This window comes from Oreochromis aureus, linkage group 8, assembly GCF_013358895.1.
Source record: "Oreochromis aureus strain Israel breed Guangdong linkage group 8, ZZ_aureus, whole genome shotgun sequence".
NCBI classification, from domain to species: Eukaryota; Metazoa; Chordata; class Actinopteri; order Cichliformes; family Cichlidae; genus Oreochromis; species Oreochromis aureus.
The window spans coordinates 21113698-21139617 of NC_052949.1; the positions used below are offsets into that span (position 1 = coordinate 21113698).

The 25920-nt window shown below is 42.4% G+C and overlaps 3 protein-coding genes across 6 annotated transcripts; 2 read left to right on the forward strand and 1 right to left on the reverse strand.

The window, feature by feature from the left end:
* Nucleotides 1–208: 208 nt before the first annotated feature.
* On the forward strand, nucleotides 209–5186 carry LOC120441532. Of its 4 annotated transcripts, XM_039616848.1 has the most exons (6): nucleotides 209–349; nucleotides 485–516; nucleotides 2705–3339; nucleotides 3509–3602; nucleotides 4251–4442; nucleotides 4607–5186. In XM_039616848.1, the coding sequence occupies exons 3-5, from the start codon at nucleotides 2962–2964 to the stop codon at nucleotides 4433–4435; spliced, it is 657 nt and encodes a 218-aa protein (XP_039472782.1). In that variant the 5' UTR covers nucleotides 209–349; nucleotides 485–516; nucleotides 2705–2961; the 3' UTR covers nucleotides 4436–4442; nucleotides 4607–5186. The 4 variants fall into 4 exon arrangements, with proteins under 4 accessions (XP_039472782.1, XP_039472783.1, XP_039472780.1 ...); XM_039616849.1 differs by lacking the exon at nucleotides 485–516 and having other exon boundaries at nucleotides 325–349; XM_039616846.1 differs by lacking the exons at nucleotides 209–349; nucleotides 485–516 and adding an exon at nucleotides 2569–2593.
* Nucleotides 5187–8503: 3317 nt separating this feature from the next.
* On the forward strand, nucleotides 8504–10635 carry bhlha15 (basic helix-loop-helix family, member a15). Its single transcript, XM_031739630.2, has 2 exons — nucleotides 8504–8694; nucleotides 9294–10635. Exon 2 carries the CDS (start codon nucleotides 9343–9345, stop codon nucleotides 9892–9894), a length of 552 nt encoding a protein of 183 aa, XP_031595490.1. The 5' UTR covers nucleotides 8504–8694; nucleotides 9294–9342; the 3' UTR covers nucleotides 9895–10635.
* Nucleotides 10636–10891: 256 nt separating this feature from the next.
* tecpr1a (tectonin beta-propeller repeat containing 1a) lies at nucleotides 10892–25872 on the reverse strand. Its single transcript, XM_031739629.2, has 24 exons — nucleotides 25693–25872; nucleotides 22630–22869; nucleotides 21925–22107; nucleotides 21717–21839; nucleotides 21507–21626; nucleotides 21070–21244; nucleotides 20889–20989; nucleotides 20277–20378; nucleotides 20002–20150; nucleotides 19318–19913; nucleotides 19009–19154; nucleotides 18768–18923; nucleotides 18448–18597; nucleotides 18118–18275; nucleotides 17789–18019; nucleotides 15805–15901; nucleotides 15523–15602; nucleotides 15347–15403; nucleotides 14922–15096; nucleotides 14146–14281; nucleotides 13912–14004; nucleotides 13660–13766; nucleotides 13370–13489; nucleotides 10892–12176 (listed from the first exon to the last, which is right to left on the reverse strand). Exons 2-24 carry the CDS (start codon nucleotides 22852–22854, stop codon nucleotides 12027–12029), a joined length of 3630 nt encoding a protein of 1209 aa, XP_031595489.1. The 5' UTR covers nucleotides 22855–22869; nucleotides 25693–25872; the 3' UTR covers nucleotides 10892–12026.
* Between the last annotated feature and the right edge of the window lie 48 nt (nucleotides 25873–25920).

The following is a 25920-nucleotide window of genomic DNA, read 5'->3' on the forward strand; positions in this document are numbered from 1 at the left end:
ACTGTAACATCTTTGAGATTAATGTAACAGCCACTCAGTGTCACAGATTTTATATAAGTCTACATGTCACTGTGACATTCACGCTGATGCTATTCTCCACCAGCAAGGACAGATGTGTTACATTAGACGGGATAAGTTATTGATCCCTGTCCTGCACTCTGCTGCCGGGAATTCTCCCGGATGAGTGTACTGTACATCCAACCCCCACCAACTGCTTTTCTGTGCATCTCTCCTTCTCCTCTCTCTCTCTCTCTTCTCCGTATGCTTAGCTTATCTCTTTTGTTTTCCTCGATAAGGTTCCTGCAATGCATTAAAATCAGGGGACTTACTTGGGCCGACTGAATGCAAGGTAAGAAAAGAAATGTGCTGCTGCTGTGCATGCCTGCTGCCGTTGCTCAGAGATTATGGTGCAACACATTATGCAGTGTCATGATGCAGCAACGCATATGAATCGATAAGCAGGTTCTTCTCTTTATTTTTACAGAGTTAAAACGTTTCGGGGGCGGAGCCGCACTGGTGATTTCATTGGATAGTTTGAACTTGCTTTCTAAGAGGAAATGCACTAAAAAAGGAATAAGGAAAAGGTATCATTTGCTTTTTAATTATGCCTTGGAGTCTGTGTAGTATTTGGAGACACTAAGGGTGTAATGTGCAGTGTTTTCCTTTTCTTACTTGTAGACCTTTGAGGTATCTGTTCATGGTTTGGCTGGTTGGAAGTTTTATAATCTTATCCCGAGTCTGTCCACCTGTTACACAGTGAGGTGTTAATTTACCCGAAACAGGGCAGATTACAGGCTTTACGGCCTGCTGCATACGTGTGTGTGCGTGTGCGTGTGCGACCATGAGAGTGTGTGTGTGTCTTTTCACATCGTTTACGTCACAGCTGCTGTGAGTCAGCTCCTCTCTTCCTTTCCTGAGTCACTCATCCAGTGGTTGCTTGGTTACTGCAGAGCGGTGAAAGTTTCCTATTGCGTCTTTGTCTCCGTGGACGGATGGGCTTCGATATTTATTCAGGCTCAGGAGTGAGTGGTCAAATAATGTACGTGTTTGTGTGCATGCGTGCATCTGCGGTCGCTGCTTCAGCCACCGGGCAAAGGCTGACAAATCAGTTTCAGCACATCCTGTTATTGAGAGACACTGAATGGATGTCTGGGCACCGCAACTGAACCCTTAATAAGCTGACACTGCCAAGGAATTGTATTTAGAGGACACACAAAAGGGAATCCTATTTAGAAAAAGCATGCATGTCATTTTTTGGTCATATTTTTAAAATTACGACAGGTTCCATCCTCACACCATCAACATCCAAGTGTTTCTGGCCAGGCGATAAAAAGTCCATTTTAATATTTAAGCTACTGGGGCATAATTTTTAAAAGGCAATTTGAGCCTGAGCACTGACAGCTTAATTTTAAGTGGAATGTGCCATCGACACCGTTAGCTGGTAGGTGATGAAACTGCGGAGATTGGTGACATATTAAAGGAAAAACCAATGTTAAGTGTGCCAGCATGACCCCCAAAACAGCCTCATTCTTCCTTGCAATTGATTTTCTTTGTTTCTGGAACTATTCAGAAATGACGGAGCGCCATTCTTTAAAAAAAAAGAAAAGAAAGTCACCAGTTGGTGTTTCAGTGATGGTTGTGGTAGAAAACTGGCTAAAAACACTGAGATCTGATGACTTCAAACATGTGATTTACATAATTTTTTAGACTCATCCTTTGTTACATGCCTCTCCAACCCTACTGGACTGCAGTGACAGTCCAGTGTTGTTACATGGGCTTATTTGGAGGTGTAAATAAAGGCATGCATGTTGTAGCTTGGTCCTCACACTACTTTTCTTGCCGTCTTTATGCTGGCATGACTGCAGAAGAACTTATTTGAAATCCAATCTTTGGTCATGCTGCATGAATTGGGGGGTGCTTCCTTTCAAAAATATTTGCAAGGGTGTAAATTCAGTATTTAAATCAATGCACCACCCCAAGTAGGTGCTATGTAGGAGTGTAAAGTCTTCTAATAGGATAGAAATATTTCATCATAGGATAAAGGTAAATCACTTTATGATGATTTGCAGTGGCCCCTCCCTCTAATACTGCAAGTAGAACTCAAACATCCCCTCAGAACACAACAAAGTGGCTCAACTCCCTCACTTAGGGAGTTACAAGTTCAAGATTTTGTTTTATTAGTCACATGTCTGCATTTTTAATAGTGTATGCTAAATATACAAAATATAATAAACTGTTCCAATCCCAGCTACCATTTCACTATATGCATTTTAAGATTCTCACTAGCAAAGATTTGTTTCAGAGGTAAATAAACCTGTAAATATTGGAATAAACGGAACAAACATTGGCACTCTGCAGCTGGTAAAATCAGTTTGGCTACAAGACTTTACAAAATGAGCAAACAGTAAAATTATATTCAATATAGATTGGGTTTTTTAATTATAACTATAACATAGTGAGTGTATTGGCCTACATAATGAATTTTATTTTATTATAACTTGTATTATCTCTGTATTCATTGAAGTATTTGCCCATTTGTGAGTATGCTGATAGCACAAACATCACCATGACAACAGCAAGGCAAGAAACACATGTAGGTGGTCAGACAGTAGGTTAGTGCATTAATTAGTTTGAGGTGAAGCTGTTTGAGTCATTGTGAATCATTCATACAGGGATGACGAGCTTTATTTGTGGATGTCCTCAGGTCAGATGATACAGGATGACGAGGAGGGACTACCTGCTTCTGTTTTCAAAGATGCAGCTCAACCTGTAAAGCGTGGAGGCGCACTGACTCCAGATCAAGCTTGGTAACAGCATCATCATCCTTCTCCCTCTGTCGCCAGCGCCGATAGATCAAGCAACCAGCGTTTGTTTTGCTTGATCTTTTTGATACAGATTCCCCACTTGGACAAGACTTAGTTTAAATGTGTGGGACACAGTTTGAACACAAAGAATTTAAACATGGCCGCCCGCCAAGATCACCAGTTTATCAGTTTCAGCGATGACTGTATGCCAGCACAAGTTTTTAGTGACATTTACTCCTTGCAGAATTGCAATACTTTTCTTGAGAATAGTGATTGTCTTACCAGTGACAACAACAATACGACAGCTATGAAAAGCTCCACTGCCCAATGGCCCTTCTGTCCGAACACTAACTCTGAGAATGACCAGAGGGAAAATGTTGACGGAGACAATTTAAATACTGCCAACCACAGAAGACTTCCAGCATCCTCTCAAAACTACAATCATCCAGGAGAATCATGCGGACGGGACAGGAAAGTGAAAATAAGGAAGAGTGTGTCTTTTGATGATGATGTCATTGTCTACCTGTTTGATCAGGTACTGATTTCCTGTTCTGCTTTAACCTTTATTTTAATGCATTTTGAGGCCTTTTATCTTTTTGTAGCCAGTAATGTGTTTATTAAATGTTTTTAACAGGACTATTTCAACCATGTTACTTCCTCACTTACGACTTATTCTTGACTGAATACTTCCTGTTTATTCTTAGGAGAGTCCAACTCTGGAGATGCACTTCGAGCCTTACACGTCTCTGATGAGCAGCTATTCCTGCAACCTGCCAGGTGTCACATTAGAAGATAATGGTAATGTCTTCAAGAATTACACAAGTGATTTTGTAAATTGTATGCCATTATTTAGAAAAAGAGCAAAACACACACCTGTACCAGTGAAAAATATTACACTTTTACGTAACACATTCATTCATGCAGTAATTTACATTTAGTAGTATCATCATGTAAAGGCTGAGGCAGGGAGAGCAGCAGCAATACCTCGCTATTTCAGGTATCCATAGCAACAAAATTGGGTTTGGCATGAAAAGAAGGAGCTGGGCTCGAGGTGGGTTGCAAAGTGGCTTGCAGATGAAGCTGTAGAAAGGCTGGCGTTCATGACAGTTATCAATTTGACGGAGATAAGGGTATCAGCTATGTCATCAGTTTGACCGAAGTAATGCTACACTTAAGTTACTGTGTTTTTTAGTTACTTTTTCCTTTTTATTTACAGAGAGACGGAACAATGAGCTCATAAAATATGATGGTGATGTTATCACCATCAGCAGCAGCAGTACAATTCTAAATAATATTTGAAAGTGTTATTAACAGTTTTATCTTTTTATCTGTATCAAACAAAAGGCTTATGACAATGTAACAAGATCAAGGGTTGCACCATGCACTGCAGGATATCACACGGTTGTCAGTGTCGCTAATTATGCATGTGGTTGGTTTTGCGTGCAGCCTTCGAATGGGAGGATGACTTCTCGGCTTTGGAGAAGAGCTGCCATTTTCAGTATGACAGGCACTCTCATCCCTACAGCCTACTGCAGACACATAACCGGACCGCCCAGTCCAGACCAGAGAATGGCTGTCTACCCCAAACCTGCCTTTTCCTCACCTATGTCACTGAGTCAGACCTGGAGTGAGATAAGGGTGAGTGACACGCAAATGCACACACATACTGAGCTGCATGTGGTGATTTTTATGACACGTGGTAAAGTAAAGACAGCCTTTCTATCAGAATGTCTGCCTTCAGCCTAAGGCCATCTCACTGTCGCCATGGCCTAATGTGACATCCACACTTGTTTTTCTTTCAGAGAGCCAGCCTTGGCCTAATGGAAAAACTGACTAATCGTCCAGATCTCTCCTCTTCACCCTAACTCATCTCCTACCCGCCCTCCCCCTTTTATGATGACTCAGGGATTTTAATAGCTTTTTTTTTTTTCACTACGTCTTTGCTCCAAATAGATTCAGCGCATTTGCCATTCATGACATCACAGCCGAGCAGGACTCTCTGACAGCGCATTCAGTTTTCACAGTTGTTGGTATGACAAGATTGCTGCCCATGATGTCAAATAACGGCAAATAAGAGTTGCATAAGAGTGCTGGTGCCTTTCCAGCTGCAAACTGCTTTGGAAGCTACTCTTTATGCCAGGTTGCGTCCTTGGACCTGATGTAGGAAACAGAAACACGGCTGCTCAAACTTACGTGAGTTTAACAAACTCCTGTCTGCTTCTGCAGTCGCACTTTATCTTTAAATTCTTGTAATTTTCAGGCTAATCTTGGTGTTGAAGAAAATACGTCGTTTATACGGTTCGTTTTGCTCAAACAGAGCATGCTTGTGGGGGCCCTGTTTGCTTGCCTCATTACTGAAGTGTATTGAGCTCAGAATATATCAGCAGCTGTGGTAAAATAAACAGTGTAAGCCTTAGGGCCAATGGAAGCAGAAACTGTGCACACTAAAGCGCAAAGATAATATTTCCACAGAGGCAACTTCAGCAAGGTTTGGTTGATTAGATACAATGTACCTGAGGAGGGAAGGAAACCTGGCAAGACCTGTCTTACTGTTCACACACACACACACACACACACACACACACACACACACACACACACACACACACACACACACACACACACACACACACACACACACACACACACACACACATCTCTTTAGAAGTCATCAAAATAAATCACACTAATTTATTAGAGACTTATAGTAACCTTAAGCCAAGCGTCCTCCTAAATATCCTCTAATGATTGACATTATGTGGACTTTGGGGGCTTTTGTCCTTATATGGGAGGCGAGTCCCCACTGTGTGACTGTGTAAATAGGTTTATGTTCCCACAACACGAGTAATAGAAGTACACACACACACACACACACACACACAAACACACACAAGCTGCTCAAGGGCATCAAACGCTGGAAGTGTTTGCTTCTAAAAGCTGGGAGCTTCACACCTGTAACGTTGCTGTGTCTGTGACATCCCAACACTGTGCTAATGTTGCTAATGCTCAGATTAAGAGGTTTGGAGAAAAAGTTAGAGAGGTGAGGCTGAGATGGTTTAGGCATGTGCAGAGGAAAGATTGGACCAAAGATGTTGAAGATGAAGCTCTCAAGCAGGAGGAAAGGAGGAAGACCTCAGAGAAGATTCATGGATGGAGCAAAGGAAGACAAGCAGTGGGTTGAAGTGACTGAGGTGGATGATAGAAATGAGATAGAGGCTGATAATCCACTGTCGTGACCCCTAAAGGGAGTAACTAAAATAATAAGAAACCCATTAGCCATAAACTTGTTGAAATAGAAAAAATGTATTGACCAACTGCCATGAAGCTGAACTTTCTAATCTTAAAAGTCAAAAACATGAAGTTTTGTATGTTTTCTAGAGTTTTGTTTCGTCACAAACAGCAACACCAATGTTTAGGCCTTGTGAGTGTGTAGGTCGTATAGTTAGAACCACAACTGAGGCAATTTTGAGAGCCCCAGCAGAGGTTTTCATGTTTTTTCTGATTGTGGACAGATTTTGTCAGTGCCATAAGCAGAATAAGCACACAAAGCTGTATGTGTGCCGCCGACACATAACCTGTTCATAGCGTCCAGATCTGAAAAGTGAGGCCAATGTGGATGAGTCTTAAACCTGGTTTTTGTTTTTTTCTAATCTTCTTGCCAGTCAGGGGCAACTCCTGTGGTTTCTAAAAGATAGATACTGTAGAATACTATGAGAAAACAGCCCATGGGCACTCCTGACCTTTGACCTCAGTAAACACCTTTCTAATCAGATTATGTTCTCCATCACTAGTTTCAACCCTCCCCAAATCAAACGTGATGTTAATTCTGGAAATTCTGGGTGCCTTTAGAGTCAAAAGGGAGGATACAGCAGGTCAGTCTTATGTCTGACAAACTGCTATCCCAAGAGCGTGCATTGTGTCTCAGATTCACAGTCAGAGTCACCTCTCATTCGCCACATTGAATTTCAAAACACCAAAACTCAAATGTCAAAAGCAGGTAGCTTGAAGCGACAAGCCCATTGCCCCCCTACTTTAAGCCCTTCCCCAACATTTTTTTAAATTTTTATGTATTCGTACCTACCCAAATGAGGAATCATCACGTCCATATATAAACATCCAATATCTATGCACTGCAATAGCATAACTGCAATCATTTAACCTTGTGAGTCTCTCTGCCTGTGTATATGTGTCACTGAAGCAAAGTGTGGAATTGAAGACCATCAGTGTTTGTCCCTAATCTTCCAGATGTTTGCAGACACAGCAAATGCAGTCACTGATGAACAGACAGTACACGTCACCGCAGTGACTCCTCCCTGTCTTTGTAGTCTTGCTACCACAACATAAAGTAATCCTAACTGCCAACAGCTGCATTAGGCTGCCAAGTTAAACAGTTGGATTACTGCAGATCACATTTCCATGTGAAGAAGGAGCGTGTTAATAATTGCAGTTGTTCTGCTGTTCTTTTATGGCATGTTTTTTTGTAATGTGTGTGTGTTTTTTTGTGTTTTTATAGTTTTCTAGTGGCCTGAGGCTGTCCATCAGAAGTAATGTAATGCAAAAAACTCAAAAAGTTTGTCTGTTGAAAAGCAAATATTGGAGCAAAGTTTAAATGAGGCCTACATTCAGCTGTAGCCTGGAGGACTGTATTCAAATGAAGCAGCAGAAGGTGATAAGTCACAATGGAAAATATGTTAACTGTTCAGACGAACTAACTTTACTACAGTTGTCTTAAAGGTAAGAGCACCTCAGCAGCTTAGCAGCAAAAGAAGAAGGTTCACTTACATTCATCTGAATGAATAAAAAGCATTTCACAGTTGGAAATGCTGCTGCTGAGCGTGTTAACGGCATATCAGTATGGAAAAAAGAGCAGTTTTTGTAAGGGTACCATACCATTCAATTCCACCACTGCAATCTCATTATTTTGCCTTAATTGTTTTTTTTTTTTAAATGAAATACAGTAAAGTAAAACTGCTCAGTTACATTAGTTAGCCAGTAAATCCTTAACATTTTACTTGTCAACTGCAAAACGGCTACACTTTGTAGAAATGGGAAGCAGGAAACGCAAAAATATCACATCAAAATATTCCTAATTCAGCAGGTAAACTGGCCAAACTAACAATGAAAGGGTTTCAATTAAATATTTTATTTTATTTTATTAAATATTTCTTTCATCACTGAACTATGGCACACAAATTTTTCCTGTTCTCAGAATCTATGCAAATATCAGCTATCAGCTGGAACTTGTGAATGGTAAGTATGCATATTCAACTAATTGTTTAGTTAATATTTTATAAAAGTACGCCACGTATTTCACTTTCTGAACTGAATAGTCATGTTCTGACTGCTACTTGTGCTTTTTCTCAAATGAACAGTTGCACAGATATTACAGCGCACAAGCCTGCAGGACACTTAGATCTGTCTCCCCAGCCATGTTTATATAAGATGATCCCTGGATTTGAATGCTGCTTCCACCAACTACTAAGTATCGTTTGAAAACATTAGTGGGAGCCAAAGTTAATCTGAATCCCCCAAAAATAAAAATAAAAAACATCCTACTATAAATGTAAGTTCAGTGTAAATCTTGCACATCTGTGACTTTGTGCAGCAACAGCAGCAGGTTGTTGGGAGGTTTGGGGTTGAGGGCGGAGCTAGCGGGGGAAAGGGCTATCTCTCTGATTGGCTGCACAGCGCGACGTGTACATCTGTTAGCAACAGGTAGCCGTTCACATGTGACAGTTATCTGTGAGCCTCGCGCTGATGTGCTGCTCTCGCGCTCCCTCCTTCCCACTGCTCCTTTAATTGACTTTATGGCGCTGATCATGGCCGGCTGCATGCTGACGCTTTTTCTGTAAAAAGAAACAGGAGGGAGAATATTAGTGTAATTTCCCAGGTAAGGCTTTTAGTTCCCTTCCATTTGTGTTGTGAGTGACTTTCACTTGTGTCTGCTCATCTTCATATCGGTTACAGCACTGCCGTTGGTGTGATTAAGCTGAGGTTAGGGAAATAATGACGATGATGGAGAAATACCCGTAGTTTTTTTTATTGTGCGTACTTATCTATGTAAAACAGCTCTATCTGACAGCGTGTGATAGTATAGTTTAAACTGTCACTGTTTGTAAATTTACATCTAAAATATATAATAGTAATAGAACCTCTTCTTAAATAAGTTTAGGACCTGATGGTTTAGTCTTAATATGTGAAGCCAAACTATGCAGTGAGTTAAAGTGAAGTTAAAGAGCTTTGCTGTTGCTGAGAGCTGCCAGGTCTGTTTTTGTGAGTGTAACCTTGACATGGGCATTATCTCTGAACTGTGGGGTAAGAGGTGTGGAGTAACAGACCAACATCATGGAGTTTTCACACTGCAAGAGTCTGATTAGATACAACAGGATGCCACGTTGTTTGAACTGGAGCTGACTGAAGGAAAACTATGAAGCGGGCCACTTTATATCCTTTTTTTCTTTTCCTTAACACTCCTATCTTGTCTTCCAGGTTTGTTGAAGCTGAGATCTGTTCTGTCAGAGATAAGAGGAGTAGCAAGATGAAATCCAAAGGGAAGGCTGTGAAGCCATCCAGAAGGACCTGGTCCGACCCGGAGCCAGAATTCGAGCCAGACACAGAGCCGGGCTCCAGCGAGCAGGAAGGCTCAGAGGCCTCGGTCCGGATCCGTGGCTCCTGGAGGGGCTCTCTGAGGAGCGGCGATGGCAAGAGGCAGGGAGGAGGCCGGCGACGCAAGCACGGCTCCAGCACCAAAGAGCGGAGCATCCGTCGACTGGAAAGCAACGAAAGGGAACGCCAGCGCATGCACAAACTCAACAATGCCTTCCAAGCGCTGCGTGAGGCCATCCCGCATGTGAAAACCGAGAAGAAGCTGTCCAAGATCGAAACGCTGACCCTGGCTAAGAATTACATCAAAGCTTTGACCACCATCATCCTGGATATGTCAGGGGGCTGCCTGCCTGCTGGCGGGGTCCCTTCAGAGGCCAGCGCTGCCAAGCTCCTCCAGTGCTACCAGCAGCACCTGGAGGAGGAGGGGGAGGAAGGTCTCACCCAATACCTCACCAGCATGCATAGCTTCAGCCAGCAAAGCTAACAGTAAGATTAAAGCAAGGGGATCCACCAAGAGGAGGGCTGGACAAATCAAACATTACCCACTTCCTACAGTCACACTGCTCTTAGAGACGTTCAGCTGTGTTTCCTGTAGGAAGTGGGCTCTTTCCCCCCCCCCAGATCATAGACCTCTAATAAATGCTAGGAAGAGGTGGGCTGTGCAGAACTCCATGCAAAATATGGAAGGATTTTATACAGCAGACATGAAGACTGCAGACTGGAAAGTGAAACCAAATGGACCATAGTTGTGTAATGTTATGTGCCCAGGAAAGAAGGGCTGCTAATTTTCCACTCTTATTTTTTTTTCTTCTTCTTCTTGCGTGTTGTGGTTTAAACTGGGGAAGGGGATTGTTCTCTTTTGTGTTATCTTGCCATCTTCTTGTATCGACTCTTGAGAAACCTGCTCCGTGTAACCTTGAGCCATAACTGTTGCATCCACGAAAGCAAGACAACCAAGCAGAAGGCTTAAATTTTGAGGTGTTGTTGCAAGAAAGCGCTCACAATGATAATCCACCCTTGATCTGAACGCGTAACTCATTTCTCTTCTTCTGCACACAGAAGAGTTCTTAAAGGCACAGAGTCTATTTAACGTGTATGTTACTTGCTTATCCCCCCTCCTTGCTGTGTTTCCATGTGTGTTTAAGCTGCAAACTTTGTGTGAAACATCATAATGGGGAAAAAAAACATTTGAGAAGTTGTTATTAATAAATACATTTATTTATTATTGACACAGACTGTTGCTTTTTTTGACCATGCACAAATGGACCACACACAATGTTCAGTATTCACAGATAATAGAGATCTCTGTACACTTGCAACATTTACAAATAGTTAGCAGATTTAGACAGCGAAGGTGCATTTAAGCAGCTATCGACATAAACTGATGCCCGTGCATGATGTTTAGTAGTCTGTGTAATATTACAACTGCCACGAAACTGAGTAGATACTAGTATTTTGCAATTTTGCAACAAAAGATAGTGTTTTTTTTTTTCCTTACTGCCCAGTCATTCTACAACCATTATGTCAAAGGAAGTAAACAGCATGCAAATGCAGACACTCCTGAGAAAGAGGAAGGTTCAGTTTGAGCGTTTCAGCTATAAGACTACAGTAATTTTCCCCTTTTTTACAATATTCACCAGTGTACACGCTTCATGATAATGATAGATTTTCTTTTTTAGGTAATAACATCAGAAGTCTTTGCACAAGCCATGTGCAAGTTTAAACCAGTGTAGGTGTTCTAACAGCTGCTACATACTGGCTCCAAAAAGCAGTCAATGGGTAAACCTCTACGATCTGTCTAGAAACAATACTTGACTGATTAGAAGTGACTAATGCTAATTACAGAGCGTGTTTCGGAGTGTATTTTTACAATTCTCTCAGCCAGTGTCATTCAGCTAACAGTGGGTTCAGTTTACCTCACAAGCTGACTTTTTACATGCAATAATCACCCCGATTCTTGTCTTCAGAATCCAAAAGATGACACATAGATGCACATAAAAGTATTAGTAGTGCCAACGGTGTGTCAGGTCAGCAGACAAGTAAACAAAGATAAAACTTGCATCAGATTAACTTGTTGCTCACGGGATAAAATGCAAAACAGCACTCACTCTGAAGCTGGTGGTCCAGCAACTATTCAACTACAATTCAAGCACATTTTAAAAAATATACATCTTTCATAAAAACCCCCCTACCATCTTAACCTTAACTTGTTGTGGTAATCTATACACAGAAACCACACATATCATGAGCATCACATCCCGATTAATAAATAAGGACAAAAATGAATTAAGACCACTAAGTTCAATGGCAAAAGAATAACCACACTTACAGAAACATACACAGAAACGCCCTTACCATCACATGAATGCCTAGTACAAATGAAAAACAACACAGGGACAGATCAGATCAGTATGTTTGTCATCAGAGATGGCTCTGATTGTCTGAAATCCATTGCTCTGTTTCACCGGCTCATAAGGTGTGAGAACTCTAACCTAAGGATTTAAGGATCACCTTGCTATTCCAGTGTTAAAATAAGCTGTGCTTTAAAAAAATACTACAAAGGTAATCTGAGTTTGTTTCTTTTTATACAGTTTGTGTGCACAAATTTGTGTTTGTCTAACATCCTGAAGTACCGCTGTCGACCTCCGTGTTCCTGACTTCCAGCAGGCTCCGAGGGGATAAGGTGGACATGTCTGCTAGAGAGGGAAGACGGATGTGGGGCGGTTCTACAGAGTTCCCTCTCACTGTGATATGGTCCCATCCACCCTAAAAACAATGACACAGGGGTTATAATTATTATTGCTGAGGATAAGCTTGTTTACCATCTCAAGCACTAAACAAAGCCATGAAAACTGGGAGCCACACCTTTCTGTTGTTGTTCTACTGCAGTTTGCACATGAAGACTGAAGTGTTCCAGCAACTAATATTTACGCTACTGATGTTGTTTTTTCAAACAGCAATAAGCTTGATATACATTGTGTTGGTAATTGTAGTTCCATCCAACTCATTAAAAAAATTTCCCCTGTAAAAAACTGCATATATAAAATTTGACCCCTCTTTTTTTAATAAAAAAATAAACAAGCCAAAAGAAAATAATATTACAATTAGCATGTTGAACACACCCCAGATTATGTACAGCGTTTACTTTACTTGAACAAGCTGCACAGGATGCTTGATGATGCTTTTTAGCATTAAAAGACAAACTTCAGAAGATTAAAAAAAAATCTAAGTCTGTGGGAAAATGTGATGTATAAATATATCTGTTGGAGACTGCCGTGCTCAAAATATCAACAACTACCAATAAACTGCAGCACTACTGTGATAACAATATGCCTTTATTTAGTTGGCCCATTGCATTTTGGGAAGGACAGGATCAGTACAAAAAAATGGTGACAATTTCACTCATGACACATATACAGTAGGGGAAATTATTGGACCTCATGTTGAGTAAGTTTGCTCACTCACAAAGAAACAAGTAGTTTCTAATTTATTATGGTAGTTTTACTTTACTGGAAAGAGATATATATCAACCAAAAATCCAGAAAAAACATGTTATATAAAAAGTTATAAATTGATTTGCAAATCACTGACTGAACTAAGATTACAGTTTACAATCAGTCCAGTCAATCGCAAAATACTCCTGATCACCTGGATGGAAACTGAATCGCTTTCATATTGGAGCTGTTTTTGTGCAATGGGTACAGGACAACTTCAGCACACTGAGGAGCTGAACTGTAAAATCTTGGATGAGAATCTCCTTCCCTCAGCCAGACTGCTGTAGATGGGTCGTCCAGCATGACAATGACCCAAAACATATTGATTTATAAATAAATCAAAATCATGTGTTTTTTGGTTGATATTCTTTCTCTCCACTAAAATGAAACTAGCACAGAAGTCAGAAACTGTTCAGAAACTGTTATTTTCCACCACTGTACAGCCATACTGTTCGGTTTCTTTACCCCAATGCCATAGTCCCAGGACTGTCCTTTGGGCTGCATGGGTTGCACTGCGAGTCGATGGCACACCGTCCCGCAGCTTAGACTGTGGCTGCCCTGCACCTTGTCTGCTATGATCCATACCTGCAGCCCCAAAACAAAAGCAACAAAATCACCCACAAATAAACATGTGATTTGGTACGTACAGACAAGAAGTCTGAACTTCCATGCCTGTAAATATGTGAGATAAAATCTGTTAACTGCATTCAGCTTTTAAAGATGAAATGGATGAAGGTGGTGCCATAATGTCCTACCTGGTCCAGAGGACCTACAGAGACTTTGCGGACATTGTTAGATACGTGTTCCCAGGAGGAGCCCTGAGGGTAGCTGGGGGTCACACCCTGTCGGTACCACAGGTTACCTTGATAGAAAAACACCCACATCAGACATCTCGTAAAAAATACATACCAGGAACTATAAACAGAACACACTACGCCATTCATCTATAAAAGTAACTTATAAACCTAAGTTGTAAATAAAAATCTGGGCTGCGTTTTGCGCTTTACCATTCTCATCTACAGTGAAGACCGACGTTCTTCCCACAGATACCTGCTTCAGCTTCTGTTTGGCTGGAGACGGGATGTGGTACCAACAATCTCCTGCAGAGGGAGACACCCGCACACATAAAACACAGGTAAAATGCATCTGCTTGAGTTTTATTTTATTTCAATATGCAGACATGACAAATGTAATTAAAACTTTCAGCCTTCACTTTCAGTTTTCATTTTTTCCCCACTGACCTGCTGGGTTCTGTGGTGACACAGATCCCCTGTAGAAGGCAGATCCGTCCCTGGCAATGGCCCACACCTGGCTGGCAGCCCCAATGGAGATGGACTTGAAAGGCTGGTCTGTTCCCACGTGGAGCCATGAAGATCCCTGAGAGAGAGCAGACGGAGAAAGGACTACCTCTCAAAAACCTGCTTCTCCATATTCAGATGTTCATAGACAGAAACAGAAATAAAAGAAACTTTGGACGTTTTTGGTCCGTTGATAAACATCATTTCGATTTTTCCTTTTCTTTTTTTTTTAATCTTGTCTTTAGAAGCACTAATAAATTTAGCATAAAATAATACAATAATTCTCTTTCTCCAAATGAGAAATTAAGCCAAATATAGCTACCCTAACTCTGGCAAATCTGCATGCTGCAAGCCACCTTTCAACCCACAAACAGCTCCTATTCATGGAACGTCTGACTTAGTCAGTCATCATTATCATCATATCATATTTCTTGTCATTAATGCCGGCCCTGCTGATAGAAATTACAATCTTCTTTTGACTGAAGTGGTTGTATTTGAAATAAATGCAAATATCTCTCAAACTCTCCACACTAGAAGCCCACATTAGAACTAAAAGAACCTCCACTGTAAAAATAAATGACAACGTGCTAATGCACCTCTCTGTACTTTGTGTGCATTTGTTATGCAAGCGGAAAAATGACAATAAGCTTTAATGGTGGCTCTCCAAAGATGTTAAACCAGTTCATTTGGTGTCCGCTTGCATATTATTAATGACTCACAGCAGGCGTCAGGGCGGTGACTCCCAGTCGGCAAAGCACGTCGCCCTTGTTACTGATCGCCCACACAGGAACCATGTCCACGGTGCTCTGAGCTGCACATGGCAGGATGGTTACATCACTTAGTGCGATAGGGGGAACTTCTTGCCAAGGTCCTGTAGTGGTCAGTTTACACTTCCTGCGCATGAAGGACAAATAAACACTCAAAGGTGTCCTTGACAACAAATCTCTTCTGTTAAATACCCTCCTGCACATTATTTCAGATTTTCTCCAGAATTTAAAATTCTACAGTAACAAACTTTATATGATTAGCACCATAATATATTTGGCTGATTGCTGATTTGATGGCATGGCAACTTTCAGAGTGCTGTGTACCTCCTGAATAAATAGTGCACAGACCAATAAGCCAGTGATGCTTTTTATAGTACCTTGCCCATCGCCTACGACGCACAAAGTCCTTCATCGTTTTATAGCCATGATATGACCTGCACAGACACACGGGGAAGCGAAAGAATGAATTACAGGAAAGATAAAGAAATCAAGATCATAGTTTGAAGCAAGTGAAGCAGCAGGTGGGGTTTCAGGAACGGCATATGAAACCTACGCTGGAAAATCAGCTGCATATTGCCAGCCTTCTCTGTCCGTCCCGCCAGACACGCTGTAGTCGATAGCCCATTCTGACACCTGAAAACAGCAAACAGGGGAAGTGAAACACTCAACGCACCTGCAGGTCTGGCCACACCCCTTATCTGTGATATATTTAAGAACAGATAATAGTATTTTTCAAACTAATGGTTAGAAGGCAAGAATAGCAGCTAATGTTATTATCACAGAGACGGTTACAGATCAACACGGGGAATCTCCCACTTTGGGTGTGTCTGCCTACCCATGTCCACTGAGGGGAGGGAGGTTTTGTATTTGCTCTTGTGCACTCGTGTAGTCCTGAAGCATCACTCCACATGTAGCGGTCTGTTGGTAAGCCTCTAAAAGAAAGAATAGCAACGTTCAATGACAGAAAACACACAAATCAAAACAACATGTGATTCAGCTGAAATGGCTGTTTGTCACACCAGAGTGCAATGGCAAAGTTTTAAATGTTTCTACAATTGCTCAGTTTATGTAAAAATAATAATAATAATAAAATAAAATATAGAAATCTCAAATGGACTTGATGAGATGTTGGTTTTTGGTGTAGCTAGGCAACCTTTCAGTACACTGTTAATTAGATGGTCATTGTGGAAAGTAGGATCCTGTTTCTTTTCTGGGCTCCGTCTCCCAGAAAAATAAAAAAATAAAATAAAAATCACACATATATTAATGTAAGTAGTATTAAAAAACCTAAAATCCCCTGCTGTAACAGTTAAAGTGGAGGAGAATGGGATCAGAAATTCTGGATTAACTTATTTTTAGTGAAACACCTGCACCTGCTGGTGTTGGCAGGGAGAGGCTTATGTAAAAAATGACACCTATTTTTCCCCCTTTTCTATATCTCTACTGCGTCTACTGCAGCTTTAACAAATGTATGAGATCTATTGCATTTATTACATGTGAAAATTTCCCCTCTTTACAGTTATATTTGTCTGAGTGCAGAGGAGATAACAGGAGATGGGCCCTAAAAGAGCATCAACACAGGAGCAGGACAAGCATGAGAACAGGTGCCACTAAAGGATGAAACTGTCACTGAGTCTGTTTTTGACAGTTTTGCTCAGACACATGAACATGACTATTACAAGTACTTTTGTAAGGTTCCTTTTTCTCCTAGCACAGAGGAGCAAATACCGGTCCTGTCTCCTGATGTCTCCTTCACACTCTTAAAACATTCTTGCAATTTTACTTATGTGTGTACTATGTTAGACAAGCTGTACTACCAGTGTAATGTAAATGCCAAAAATCTAAACTAGAGTAAATTCAGTCAGGAGTGATCACACAAAACAAATATGTAGAACTGCCTTCATACATTTGTGCAATCACTAAAATTACAAACATCCTGTTTCGAGTGATGCTGAAAAATTATTTCATGCATTTATTTCTTCTAGGCTGGACTATCGCAATTCATTATTATCATGTTGCTCTGAAAGCTCCCTGGAAAGCCTTCAGTTGAACACTGCAGCAAGAGCACTGACAGGAAGCACTTTGAGAGACAGCATATTTCTCTTGTACTGGCTTCTCTTCATTTACTCCCTGTTAAAATCCTTTTCTAAAATTCCGATCTCAAAGACTTCACAGTATCTCAGTATCCTAACAAAGCACATCACTCTGAGACTGCTGGCTTACTTGAGTTTTCAAGTAAGCTTTCAGGCCCCTCTTCTGTGGAACCAGCTGCCAGTTTGGATTCGGGAGACAGACACACGCTCTACTTTCAAGATCAGGCTTAAAACGTTCCTTTTAGGTAAAGCTTATAGTTAAGCCTGAACCATAACTTAGTTGCAATAAGCTGTAGTGGATGAGTATTTCTTCCTCACTCACCTCTTTGTGTTTATATTCGACGTTGCATTTAAACCATTAGTAATCATTAAATTCTTTTGTCCTGTCTCCCTCCGCTCACCCCCCAAACTGTTATGGGAGACGGCCGCCTCTCCATGAACCTGATTCTGCTGGAGGTTTGAATTGAATTGTCGCTTCTCCAGTGCACCTGCTCCTGTACTTGAACCGGTTTAGATTAAATTAATTCTTATGCTTTCTAAAAGGACAGATTGGTATCCCTGGAGTTTAACTGACTTTGTGTTACACAGTGGACATATTGTACAGCTAGGTATTAGACTGGATATTTCTGTGTCCTTGACATAGCAGAATTACTCTAAAAAACAAATTATCGCATATATTCTGACAACACTTTCCAAAGCGACAGAAGCTCCACTCTTGCACAGTACCTGTTGGTGTAGCCAGTAACGGGGTTCCACCGCTGATTCTCATAAATGTAAACGCTCTTAACGTCCGTCTGGGTGTAAATATTATCTGTGCTGCTTGCCAGTCCCTGGAATAACCCTCCTCCGTAGCCCCCGGTGTAGATCCAGGCTGTTTGGTCAAAGCCGATCCCCCACACTATCCCAACACTGTTACACTCCACTATACGCAGATGGCCTCCAACCTGCCGCCAGAACCTGCAGAGAGGAAAGAAATATAGCTAAGTCATTAGAATAGAAAGTCATATATCAGAAGGTTAAAGCAATCAGTCTAGTGACGTGCTGCTCGTTCTTACATCTGGTCGCAGGGTGTCGGGTAAGGCACGGCCTCTAGGCCAGGTGAGGGCTCACTGACAAAGATGTCCCCTTTACAGGTAATGGACCAGATGGCCTGTTTGGAGGGAGGACCCTGGATCCCCCTTGAGTCACAGCATGACACGCTCAACAATGCCAGCTGAAGAGCAGGAGAGAGCAGACGGAGGGAGCCAAAGATGGAGAAACAAATGAGGAATCATTAGAGAGAGCAGAAAGAAGACTACACATTTTTAGATGATATACATGAATAAATACATGCATAGTATTACATTATTACTTTCCACTGTGCTATTTTTTCTTTCTATACCCACCCAATCATGCATTTCCAGCTCTGTGGCAGCCGCCAATCTAATAGGCCACCTCTGTTTGGTCCGCTCAGGAGTATAGATGGCAAAAGTGTGTTTGGAGTCATTTAGCACAGGAACCAGGATGGTAACTTCATTGATAAAGGCATGCAGGTACTGAAAAAAGTGTTAGCAAAGAGAAGTTGAAATATACAGTAAGCCTTTAGTAAGCCAGTCTGCTTTGGTGTTATGTCGCAGCCAGCGGTAAATGATTATTAAAGAAAATTTAATATATGAAACTTAAGGAAGACACTTTTTTACTAAACAAACGCACACTTCCTTCTAACCTTCTTTTCCTCATAATAGTTGTAATAGATGAACAGGATGCCGTCCTTGTTGCCCTCCGGTCCTGAGAACTGCTCCAAGGCAAAATGAACATCTATCCACTTATGTGGCTTCCAGTCTCTCCACCACTGCATGCTTCCCTTTTTCACCCACACAGACTGCAACAGGATTGGATCAAGTGAACAATTAAAATGACATGCTAATGAATGAAATGGGTGGTAAAGTGCATGGTTGAGAAGGTACCTGTTCTATGGCTTGTTCATAATGTTTGAAATTATCAATCTCTCTCCTGGTCCGCTCGCTGAGTTGTTCAAAGATTTGTTTTCGCCAAGCTGCCGTCTGGGCTGGACTGACTGACAAACTCATGGACTGGACTGACTGGACTAAGGCTGGATGAAGAAAAGGACAAAAATAATGACGTCAGCGCAGTTTCCCTGAAACTGAGCATAAGCACTGACTTTACATTCTTTTATACAAGTTACATGTTACTTAAAGTTACATAAAAATCTAAACGTTCAATCAGTCACCGGTGAGTTAGCTCACTGAACTCACATGCAGTGTTCACAGAGTTAAACCAGCTGAGCTGGGAGTGACTGTCCACAGAGCAGCCTCCTCCACTGACCCAGGCCCACAGAGGGTGCTCGTCTCCACCATAAGGATCCTCCATGGCAAGGGTGTAGGTGGCTACTGAGGACAAGCTGCAGGTGTCAGCTGAGTCCAGCACTGCTCCAGTTTGAGCCTGCTGGCTCTGTGCCTCCTCCAGATCCACATTACTCCACTGGGTATCAAGAGGGCCGCCAGACTGGCTAGGAGAGAGAGCAACACCAGCGCAGGGGGCTTTGGCATCTCCTTCATGTGAGATGGTGTCCTCCTCTAGGACAGTGGGAGTGGCTTTTCCAACATCTCTCGAGGTCTTCCCCGATTCTCGATCAGAGACGAGTTCAGAGATGAAGCTGTCGCTGGTGACCTTGGGGATACGAGGTTTGGGAGTGTCAGCGGGCGGGTCAGATGGGGCGTCGACAAAGGTATCCGGGGAGGTGGAGGTGACGAGGCAGCCGGGCCCATCTGCAGAGCCTTTCTCTAGGTCTGATTCTGCATCACTTGCTACTGACGGAGCACGCACCTCACCACAGAAAAAACATCCGGCACTGAGAAACACAGACAGAGAGAGAATTAACTTTATTATAACATTTTTAAAAAGCTAACTAGAGTGTGTGTCCTCTGAGGCGCATCCACCTCTGCAGGCTGTTTGCGCTGGCGCTGGACTGGGATCGGTCTCTGTCTCGGGGAACGGTGATAGCCTTCCAAGTTTTCCCACTCAGCTCACTTGAGGTCACGCCTTGTCTGAAGTACACAGCTCGGTCCTCAGAGCTGATAGCCCAGACCTATGAACACCAGCAACTTTCAGAAAACCTCAGCATGACTACATCACTTGCAAACATGCAGTAATAAAGCCATGTAGTAATCCTTATAAGATTCCCAGCAGTTACACTGAGGACACACTGAATCACCTGGTCGTTCTGTCCTACGTTGATCATGATCATTTCTCCAACCATGCTGATCCAGCCAGAGCCACACGGGTTGTGAGAATTCACGCCACGCCTGAACCACACCTGGTAAAGCAGGAGTGTAGAGTGAGAGGTATTCTGAAGACGCAGGTTTAATCCCTGCAGTTTTAACAACAAGCTGTTACAAGCCTGTTTAACTATGTTTAGACATTTTTCATGTTGTGTCAGTCACAGTGTTGAAATTAGGAGTGAACTGTGACGTGCCAACACAGAAAGTAACAAGATTGGCAGAGCAGCTCCTAATATTTGTTTCTGTTCTTTTACTTTGCATTTGTTGGTCTTATGCTCCACTTACTGAGCTGAGGAAACAAAATAAATCTTCATTATAAATAAATAAGTGAAACATTTGAAAGCTTTTAGCTTGGTCACACCGCCATCTTTGCACATTCAGCTAGTGCAAACTGGCAAACAGAATTAGCCACTGACACAGGAAAATGCAAAATCTTATTTGCCAACAGGCAAAGATATTTAATGTATTGGAAGTACTTCCGCTGATTAAAAGCAAACTTGGTAAGAGTTGTTTGTTTTTTTTACGTGCTTGCAGCACTTTCTTACTTTATTGTCCTTTGTCACAACCCAGACGACGTTGTTTCCCACGGCTACGTGTGTCGCTCCCACATCGGAGCTGGGAGACTCCACTATTGCCCAAGAGGCACCTGGATTGCAGGAAATATTATTCTCAACACATTCAGTCAGAAACACCACGTCACCCTACCACCAGTGAGCCTATCTGTACCTTTAGGGCAGTCTCTGCTTATGCCCTCCCTGACAATGAGCTGCCCCTCCCAGAGCACAGCCCAGACCAGGTCTGCTGGGCCACAGCTGATCTGGACCACCTCTCCAGGTAGAAGCACCTCCTCCCATGAAGCGCCTTCAGGATTTTGGTGATAGATTCCCTCTCTAAACCACACCTGAACAGACACAAAGACAGACTCTGGAAATTAAGAGCTGGTTTCAAGCAATTTTGGTGTGACACGATTGTATATGTGAGACCATATCATTTTAAAGTAGTTAGTTAGCATGCTGCTAACGTCTAACTCCTCTTTTAATAGCAAATGATTTGAAGCATACACAGTTAATAAACACACATTATTTTCACAATCAAGAAATTCTCAATCTGAGCCTCTGATACCTAAAACAAGGTAGGTGCTGCCCTCTATATATAATCTATACCTTGCCCTGCAGGGACACAGCCCACAGAGACAGCCGGCCCCTGGGTTCCTCACTAATCTCCCAACCTCCACAGCTGATGTCGCTGAAGGGATCTGGTAGAGTTGTGTGCTGTGAGGGGATCTGCCATGCACACAAGGAAAAACAGGAACTTAAAACATGCATTCACCCATCAGCACTCATTACATGCATATGTTATGCAGTAACACCCACCTTAGCCCAGGTGTCCATTGCTTTGTACCTCCTGTAGCGGAGCCATCGCCTGCGACGGACACAGGAGTTCCACTTCTTGTCTTTAGTATAGGTGGCAGGGAAATCGATGGCGTAGGTCCATCCCTGGAAATACAAACATCTGAACAGGTCACACGAGAAGCGGAAAAAAGAGCAGTAATTGAAGCAGACACACGTTTTTTAAACTCACCCCTTTCTCTGTGGGCTCTCCCTCAAAGTTTTCATCCACATACCAGTCACCCTCCCACTCCCAGCTGCTGGAGGGCAGCTGGAAGCTGTCCAGAGGTTGGTGCTGCAGACCTGTGACGTCGCTCCACTGCCAGCGGTCGCTTGGCAGCAAACGTTCAGAGAAACCGTCAACGGGATTCCAACGCTGACAGAAAGTCGGGCAGAGAGAGTGAACTGTGTTAAAGCCGGTGGTGTTGCCTTTTATTTCATATTAAGGGAAAACAACAGCACTTTTAGTGAGATATCCCATGGAGATGTAGCCACAAGAATGAAAATGACTGAGTGTCGACCTAATGGGGATAGTATGACAGAGCAGTGTTATAAAAGGTCTTGTGATCTTGCACTGTGAGAATTTTTTCCCATTAAAAACTGGTTTAGCGTGCTTCTAAGGTTCACTTGTTAAGGCACGTAGCCTAATGGCTTGTGGACTTAGCAACAGAGAAGTAGGACTCTGCCATATGAGGATGCTGAACATATAATGGGGAACTTTAACTTTCAATTTTACTTGTGCAATAATAAAAAAAAGAAAAGGTATTATAAACTTGCTTAAAGACAGACGAATAATGTGGGTTCCTTATTACATATTTCTCGGCTTTTACAAGAACTTATTTTAATGTAAATAAACTCATTAAAGAATGACACCCCCCAATTAGTCACAGAGACCCACTTGATTTTCATAGGTCTCCTCTTGGTAGCGGATGGACAGGTCGGAAGCGTGAACGTTCAGGTAGATGTTGTTGTCACAGGCGATGCCCCAGCAGCACTCCTGTGCCGCCGTGACCCGCTTGAACTCCATCTGGGCATCGCGGCACTGATCCCACTGCTGCCCCACCGTGGACAGGCCGTAGACCCGCCCGTAGACGTCCACAGCCCACAGCAGGGAGACGGGCATGGCTGCACCTGGAACCTGGCGAAGAAAAGGGTTCATGCTGATAATGTGGCTTTGAAATTACATTGTACATTTTCCCACAATGAAAGGCTATAATACTGGGATGTGTACCTAATCATTTGGCATCAGCTGCTGTGTAAAGATGCTCAAGTGTGTGTTTAAATATACTGGACCTCATAAAAATGTTTTGGACATGGCAAAAATAATTGAAATTGGCTCAGAGATAGGGTTGGACACTATATTTAAGCAGATCAGTAAAAAACTCAATTTGAATCCTTCACAGTGGGTCCATGCGTGGACTTATACGTGGAGCCAGCAGTCTAGAACTCCCACTTCCTGGCCGCCTCCTCTAGCTCTCTTGGGGGACACCATGGTGTTCCCATGCCAGCATGGGATTTGTCCCTCCCTTTTAGACATGTGTGAAACATCATCCTAGTCAGATGGTTAAAACACCTTAAATCCCCTTGTAAATGAATGAGTTCCTGACACTTTCTCTAAAGCTGAGCCCAGAGACACTTTGGAGGAAACACGTTTCAGCTGCTTCTCTCATTTTTTTAGTCACTCCAAACCACACGTGACTATATATAAAAGCAGGAACATAGATCAGCCAGTAAAACTGACAGTTTTGCTTTCACAGTAAACTGTGTCTTTATCACAACAAATGGATACAGTGATTCTACAATACTGCAGAAAATATACCAGTCCATCTGTCTCCCCCGACAATCTCCCCTCACTGTATCGCAGTGCATTATGATTTTATCACAAGTGATTCTTTTCTTACTCAACACTATATTTTATATGAAAAAGTGGAATGGTGTTCCCTAGCAAATCGCAGAGAGCAGCATTGTATGGTGTTTGTTTACAAGGCTCTGCTCCCAAGATTCCCTTAGCTTACCCCTGCTCCTTGATTGAATTTAAACCAGTACTTACAATGTCAGGTCATGGGACATTTTAACATTAGCTGTACCTCCTGATCAGTCTGAACTTAGAAAACCTGGATTGAAATACTTCACTGCTGATAAATGGAAAGAGCTACAAAAAAAAATTAAAAATGCAGCTGTACTCTCATTTCAGTGGAACATTTTAAATGGTTGCATCTGTCTATCTGCAACTACTTTTGCATATCTTTTTCTTAATATGTGATCATGTCTTTTATTATTTAGCTGTCTCAGTTTTGGAATGTTTTCTGTCCTCAGGCCTCTCGCATTATCCTGCTGAAAGAGACCACAGCCATCAGGGAATACTGTTTCTATGAAAGCATGTACATGGTCTATAACAATGCTTAGATATGCGGCATGTCTCAAAGTAACATCCACATGGACCCAAGGTTGCCCAGTAGAACATTTCTCAAAGCATCACACTGCCTTGCCTTCTTCCCATAGTCCATCCTCGTATCAGGTGTTCCCCAGCAAAGCACCCACATGCACCTGGCTGTCCACATGATATCAAATAAACATGATTCATCAGATTAGGCACATCTTCTTTCATGGCTCACATGCTCACTGGTGGTGCTTTCAGGGGTAGACAGGGGTCAGCATGGGCACCCTGACTGGTCTGCAGCTATGGAGCCCCATATGCAACAAACTGTGATGGACTCAGTTTTTTGTTTGCTTGTTTGTTTTTTTCCAGAACCAAACCAGGATTACATTATTCTACAAGCAGCAACAGTAGTTCTTCAGCAGGATCAGACCACACAGGCCTTTGTACCCCAAGTGCATTTGTGATCCTTGGCTAGTTCACCATTGTTCCTTCCTTGGACAATGTTTAATAGATACTGAGCACTGCAGACCAGAAACACCCCACAAGAGCTGCAGTTTAGGAGATGCTCTGACCCAGTCATCTAGCCATCACAATATGACCCTTATGAAACTGACTCAAATTGTTTGCTTCCCCATTTTTATTGCTTCTAACATGTCAACTATAAGGACAGAATGTTCACTTGCTCCCTAGCACACCCACCCACTAACAGGTGCCACAATGAAGAGATAATCAGAGTTATTCACTTCACCTGTCAGTGGTCAGAACGTTATGCTTGATTGGTATAAATATATTTTTCATGACCACTGCATATCAAGCAAAGCATACTACACAATTTAAAATGAGCAGGAGCCTAAAGACATAACCCACCAAGAGTACAGAAGTAAAAAGCAGGCCACAATTACACACAAATATGAACAAAGTGTGTGTGGAAAATAGGGAGATAAGGGCCAACTGGTATCCTTAGAGAACAGTTGTTTACCTATCTGTAAACATTAGTTGTTTGGATCATGCGCTGTAGTGGCGATGACCCTTGCACTGCGTTGCTCCATGTCTTCTCAGCACAATTTGCTGACCCACATTTAACACACTATACGTGTGGCATTTGTAAGCCTGTATGTGAAATGCACACAGATCACAGAGTGAGCTCTGGGCTAGCTAAGTGGCAGTCAACTGTTTCACAGCATCTCGTAACAAGTAGGGACGCTGCTGCTGCTACAAGGCGTATCCTGTCAGTCACAGCTGTACATGCAGCACACATCGGGTTGATGGTAACAATAAAATACATAAAGATGTCACACGCACACATGTTTGGAGCCACTGCGCTTGTTCACCCGTGGGGCTTACTACCAAGTAATAAAGTACGTAGCTGCCTATTAGCAAGGGTGTAAGATTAGCCTGAAATATTGGACTATTTACTGTAGAGGCGACTGACAGGAGAGGGAAATGTGAAATGAAACGAACAACGAACGTGTACAGTAAAGCCAGCTCTATGATTTAACGAAAATGCTCAGCTTGTTTTGGTACAGGCTTACGGGCTTAGCCCGATAGAAATAGCAAACTGAAAGAGTTCAAGCAGCCAACCTTGAGCCTCCTCTCATAAAGCTGCTGTCGGCGGTGGTGAGAAGTCACAGCTGTTCATTCAACCAGTGGAGATGGATGGTAAGCCGTCCAAATCATTCTGTAGCTGCTCACACTCACAGCAGAAATGATTGTTTGAAACAGGAAGTGCTGTTTCTTCTATTCCCACTGGCAGTTTCCGTGGCAGCCGGTGATTGTAGAGGTGCTGTTTAGCAGACAAGCAGCAGAGGG